This window comes from Leptonychotes weddellii, chromosome 7 (genome assembly GCF_054177405.1).
Source record: "Leptonychotes weddellii isolate Sample4059 chromosome 7, ASM5417740v2, whole genome shotgun sequence".
NCBI lineage: Eukaryota > Metazoa > Chordata > Mammalia > Carnivora > Phocidae > Leptonychotes > Leptonychotes weddellii.
The window spans coordinates 114,970,491-114,977,007 of NC_138375.1; the positions used below are offsets into that span (position 1 = coordinate 114,970,491).

General features: G+C 37.3%; 1 protein-coding gene across 1 annotated transcript in view; it reads left to right on the forward strand.

Annotated features, from left to right (window-relative positions):
• The window catches only part of SAR1B (secretion associated Ras related GTPase 1B), a 9,207-nt gene extending 2,991 nt beyond the window's left edge, over nucleotides 1-6,216 (forward strand). The window contains exons 2-5 of the mRNA XM_081825613.1: nucleotides 618-683; nucleotides 2,191-2,294; nucleotides 3,461-3,592; nucleotides 4,904-6,216. Coding sequence (XP_081681739.1) covers nucleotides 618-683; nucleotides 2,191-2,294; nucleotides 3,461-3,592; nucleotides 4,904-5,020 — 419 coding nt within the window. The 3' untranslated portion in view covers nucleotides 5,021-6,216. The remainder of the gene's footprint in view (nucleotides 1-617; nucleotides 684-2,190; nucleotides 2,295-3,460; nucleotides 3,593-4,903) is intronic.
• The last annotated feature ends 301 nt before the right edge of the window (nucleotides 6,217-6,517 follow it).

Genomic DNA, 6,517 nt, shown 5'->3' on the forward strand with positions numbered 1-6,517 from the left:
TGCAACTGTGTTTATCATTAAAGACTATCACTTGCTAATATGAGAGCCATGAGAGAAAATTATTTCCCCAGTGTCATCTAAGATGAATTACAGGAAAAATTATAAGGTTGGAGCAGTTACTTGATTTCACAACACATAATTACCTGAATAGTTAATATTTTCAGCAGGAGAAAGAAAGAAGGAAAAAAAATGTTGGATTTGTGGAAGGTAGTGAATAGTAGAATATTACCATTACTTGTGTTATGTTGTCAATATAAATTGAAGTATATCTAATTATAACAGATTCTTTTATTAGTTCCTAAATGTCTGATTTGAACTTATTTGCAGTTAATCAAACATTAAGTAGCAATATATACCATGAATGGATATCTGATTTTCTTGTAAAAATATATTTTTTTTTTTTTTAAGATTTTATTTATTTGCGAGAGAGAGAATGAGAGACAGAGAGCATGAGAGGGAGGAGGGTCAGAGGGAGAAGCAGACTCCCTGCTGAGCAGGGAGCCTGATGCGGGACTTGATCCCGGGACTCCGGGATCATGACCTGAGCCGAAGGCAGTTGCTTAACCAACTGAGCCACCCAGGCGCCCATTGTAAAAATATTTTATATTATTATTTAGCTTCAGAAGAACTAACCATTGCTGGCATGACCTTTACAACTTTTGATTTGGGTGGACATGTTCAAGGTAAGATTCTATTACTCTTACAGTTGCTTTATTTTATTTTAATAAAAATGTGGCCATTATTTTCCAGTGCATGAAATCTCATTCTGTTCAAGGAAGGCCAGAGTAGACTTAAAATTTAAGAATTATTACCACCAGATAAGCTTTAAACCAAAGTGATTTTCATGATACTCCTGGTCAATTTAAGTCTGAATTGCTTTAGGTGTAAAGCATGAACCTAAATTTAACCTCTGTCTTCTGCTCCAGTTCACATCTCACTGATTGTCATAATCATGTTATGATGTTACTGCTCTGTATTAAAAACCTTCAATGGCTGACCTACAAAATGGAAGCCACACTCATTGACCTGGCATTTGGGATCTCTGTAATCTGATCCCAGCTTATTTTTTGAGTCTTTATTTTCCTCTATTCCCTTTCCTATTCTCTGTACTCCAACTAAACAAAACCCTCTTGATGTTCTCCCCCTCTGTGCTTTTGCTCATGCCATCCCCATCTGCACACAAGTAACCCACCTTCAGGGACCAGTCAGTGTAAGTATGGCTACCTCCCCCTGAGAAGCCACTCTCACCTGGGAGTGCTCTTAATTATTCTTCCATAGTGCTTAGTGCATTTGTGTAAATGTCTACAAGTTTGGAAAAGACTGTTATCTCCTCTACTAAACTTTCCGGAACTAAAGTCTATTTCTTATGTCCCCCAAAAGACATGGCAGTGCCCAGCACATGGTAATTCATAAATAGTGAATATTACAAAGTTGGTGGGCATTCTGAAAGCTCCTAAGACAAATAATTGAAAAGATTTTGATTGGTTGTGGCTAGTGAATGCACATTTGAGACATAATAATTATTTGAAATATATATGAAGTATTTTCCAGAATATAATGGTTAGAGAGAATTGGAACCTAATGGAGTTTGTCTGAGACTTAATTTCTGTGTTGTTTTTAAGATATATCATAAAACTGAAGTCAGAAAAAAGTTGCTTACCCCTAAGGCACCCCTAAAACTTTTCTAAAAATAATGTCATGGAAAAAAATTACCCTAAAGGTTTCATCGACTTTAACTTCTGTTATAACAGTTTGCTTTTATTATTTTAACGTAACAAATCTGTACCCACAAATTTCCTTCTTTCACTGACTCCGAATTTATCAGTGGCAAAAAAACTGATAAAATGTCAAAAAATGAATACTGCATATAAATAAATAAAATTAAAAAATAGTGGCAGTCATCCAATGAACTTAATGTGCATCATTGTCCATTGGTAGCAAATAATAATTCCACTTCTAACTTGGGAGAATTGGGGCAGAGTAAAATATTTGACTTGCTCACATCAAGGAAAGCCTTCCTCGGTCCTCTGGAAAGATTTGGCAACCCTGGGTTAAAGATTAACTTGAGTATATAGTGAAGTGGTAGCAGCTAAGGGATAATTATACTTGATATCTTGTTGGACTCTTCCATCAAACCATCTGCTAGGTTTGACCAGCAAATAAAATCTAACTCCTGATTGTTTTTGTTAGCTCGAAGAGTGTGGAAAAACTACCTTCCTGCTATCAATGGCATTGTATTTCTGGTGGATTGTGCAGACCATGAAAGGCTGTTAGAATCAAAAGAAGAACTTGATGTAAGTTAACTAAAACTAAACATAGCTGAATCACTGTGGTAAGCTTGAGGAAATAGGTTGGAGATCTAGGTATCAGAGTGCAGCTTTTCTGAAGTCTCTGATATAACTCCTGGCAATTTATGGAGCTCAGTGGTTACTCCACTTAGAATGCAGAGACAGTAGCTTGGAGTAATTGTAGCTATTGAGGACATACTAACACAGACTTTCTTCCTGAAGACCTAAGCTCACTCTGTGCAGCATGCCTTTCTAGTATATTTCATGTCTGTGGCATACCTGGAGTGGCTTGGTCTTGAGTCCCTGGTCATCCTAGATGCCATTTTCTTCAGGAGCTGGCTGGAACCTGGAAATGGTATAACATATTATCTTAGTCACCACTTCCAGGAGTGAGTAGGGGCATTTGTAGCCACTTCTCCTCCCCCTCTTCCAGGTGCTTCGTAAAGTGGCTCAGGATCAGCTGGGAAGGCCAGGGCTAGATCTGGGACCACAGAGAAAGCAATGATTTGACCTTGACTGTGCCTCTGCCCAGAGCAGGCAAATAACTGTTCATGTGGCAAAGTCCAGGTAGGTTCTGTGGTCATGGAACAAGGTCAGGGAATTCCTAACTACCTACTTTATGCCAGGCACAGGTATATTAACTCATTTAATTCTCAAATCAACTCCATAAGGTAGGTGCTACTATTCCAAATTCTCTTTGAACTTCATTGAGGCTTATTTGTCCAAGATCTCATAATTCATAAACAGTAGAACTAGAATCGAAACCAGGTCTGCTCACCTTCAAGGTATTTGTTTTAGAGTCCCTTAGTGATTCACAGAGTGAGCAGAGTTGAGCATTTACAGAAGGAGTTATAGGGAAACAGAAGAATTGAGCTTACAGTTTCTTTGAGCTCACTCTTTTTTTTTAAGTTTTTTTTTTTTTAACTCCTCTCTCCACCCAGCTTGGAGCTCAAACTTAACCCCCAGATCAAGGATTGCATGTTCTACTAACTGAGCCAGCCAGGCGCCCCGGAGCTTGCTTTAAAATGTACGAAAAGTTTGTCAAAGAAATTTGGCAATACTGGCGTGCTATGATAGAGAATGAGTCCTTGATACTCATTGGTATCTTATCATAAGGAGCTCTTCAGATAGTTTCATATCAACATCTTGTCTTTCATTTTGTCTTGTTTCAGTCACTAATGACAGATGAAACCATTGCTAATGTGCCTATACTAATTCTTGGGAACAAGATTGACAGACCTGAAGCCATCAGTGAAGAGAGGTTGCGAGAGATGTTTGGTTTATATGGTCAGACAACAGGAAAGGTAAATAAAACAATTTTTTTTTTTACTAGTGTGAATATTTCATTTGACAGTGTAAGGGTCTTTTAATTTAATACCTTATTTGTTTTTATCTTCTGAAATAGTTTATTCCAATACTAGCACTAACAGTAATCATGGTGATTAGTCCAATTGGCGGTCTGCCTTTTTTTAAATTGAGGTATAACTGACACGTAACATTAGTTTCAAGTGTATGACCAAATGTCTTTTTAAATTACTATTGTCCAACTACTATGCCCATTATTATTTTTTTTTCTTAAAAACTGTCATTTGTACATTTGGGTCTTTTTAAATTAGTCTTCATGTGTTTTCTTTCTACCACTGAATGAAACCCTTTCTTAGGGATAACAAAAATGTTAAAGCTCATGCTTGTGGGAAACTGAATGAAAGCTTTCAAAGTTTATTCTTCTTAGTTTTTCAGAATTAGCCACCAAATAATATACTTAAAGGTTTAAGCATTCCAGTAATGTATTTAGGCCCTAAGTTCATCAGAGATAAAAATAAAATGTAAATTTGAACAGTGTTTGGGGATTTTCTGAACATAATACTTTTTTTAAGATTTTATATGAGATAGAGTGAGCATGAGGGATAGGGGGAGCCAGAGGGAGAAGCAGACTCCCCACTGAGGAGGGAGCCCGAAGCGGGGCTGGACCCCAAGACCCTGAGATCATGACCTGAGCCTAAGGCAGATGCTTAACCGACTGAGCCACCCAGGCATCCCTGAACATAATACTTTATAATAAGCTTCAAAATGCATTATTTTTGCAATCATTTTTACTAGTATTTGTTTGAGGGAGAGACCTTGGTATTGAAAAATATCAGAGTTTACAAACAAAATCTCCTTGGTTTGTGTGTGTGTATATACACACACACACATATTTTCAGAGTAGAGAAATACTGCATTCTTTGGAAGGAGACTCTGATGTTAGGGTAGACTTTAGTCTGTTTTCTGTGTCTTCTTCCATAAGTCAACTCCCCATTTTTAGGAAATGCCTTGTTGAGTCATAAACCTACTCAAAAAGGTTTGTCTTTAATATTAGTGAAGCTGGCTTGGGTAACTTAAATTTTTCTAAGTCAAAGATTATTTTCATTCTTTTGTGCCTCAGAAACTCCCCTCTTTCCCACTGAGAGAAGGCGGTTTCCTGTGTGTCTAAGGGACTTGTCCGCCCAACACCCAAGGCTTAGCACAGTCACCCTTTGTTCTGAGATGTAGAAGCTGCAATTCAGCTGTAAAGTGGAGCTTTTATTTCATAAAGGGGTCATCCATCATAATATAATGTCTGTCTTCCCTTCTAGGGCAATGTATCTCTGAAAGAACTGAATGCCCGACCCTTAGAAGTTTTCATGTGCAGCGTGCTCAAAAGGCAAGGCTACGGAGAAGGTTTCCGTTGGATGGCACAATACATTGATTAACAACCACCTGCATCGGTTCCAGGTCTCACCATTCAGGCCTACTCAGAGATTTGATCCACTCAACATGCATAACTTGAATTCAATAGACTTTTGTTGGTTAGAAAACATGTTTTTTAGATTATTAATATTTTATCAACTTAATTTGAGTGCAAATTGAAAACTGATTCAAGTAAGTTTGAGTATCACAATGTTAGCTTTCTAATTCCATAAAAATAGTTTATTCAGTTTATAATCTGACATTATCCCCAGCGCCATTTATAAAGAACAACTTTCCAGCAGTACATTTGAAGCACTTTTTAACAACGTGAAGCTACAAATATAAACCATGTTTAAAAGCTCATCATGTTAAATTTTTATGTACTATTTTGGAACTAGTTTTTAAATTTTAGATTATATGTCCACCTGTCTTAAGTGTACAGTTAATAATTAGCTTATTGATGATTGCATGATGCCTTACAGTTTTCAATAATATTTTTTCTTATGCAAACGTCATGCAATAAAACACACCCTGATGTTTGGCATTTTTGTTGGACAGATGTTTCATTTAATGTGTCTTATCTAGCTAGTATGCTCCGAAATTTTGAGTATTTAATAAAATACGTATGAGGGGGTTGTGGGGAAAGGAGACCACTTCAGAATTTTTAGGATAATGTATAAGTCTCTAGAGGCTTTTGTATTTACCAGGAGACAAGCTGTGTTTAGTTCCACCTTGTACCACATTTATCTCTGAATCACATGTGTTTGTAACAGTAATGCTACCATTATTAGTGCTGATGGGGTCCACCTCCTAGTTTCCGTGGAATCGGTCTTTTGAAGCACATCTGGTACAACACAAGGTTAATCTGGGGTTTGATAGGCCCTATAGCTCCATTCCAGTTGTCTGATTCTGAAGTGTTCCAAACTTACTGGTGCCCAGTTCGGGTTATTTGTGCCTTTTCACCAGAAGTAGTGACAGGCACCAGTCTCCCCACATTTAGAGGTACTCCCCACTCCCTTTTACATAATGGTACTCCCAGGGCAAGCGACAAGTAGCACCTTGTGCGTAGTTTCATTGTGGAGGCCTGTATATGTGTGAGAAAGGAAGCCTCTTCTGCCTTCTGAGCTGCATGGGGATTCTGGTCCTGACCTATAGCTTTTTTGCATTGTTTGGCATATTTTATTTCTCAGTAGAAATAAATGAATGCTTGTGTTTGATTTTCCTTTTTCTTAATTGCTCTCAGCTCTTACTTTTAAGCACAAAGGCTTTTGTTTTTAGAAGTAATGCCTTCCATGTGATAGTGTCTGCAAGCCTCACTGATAGACTAACATTTTAGGTAGGTTTTAAAGCACTTTAATTTTCTAAGAAATTGAGTTTGTTTGTTTTTTTCCATGAGGTTCTGAGATTCCCATAATTACTAAAATAAGCTGAAAGGAAGTGCCAAATATGTATTTTTAAAGACTCAAACTTAAGAGAGTTCTCTCTTGGTTATAAACCAGGATTTTATAGTATATTTCACC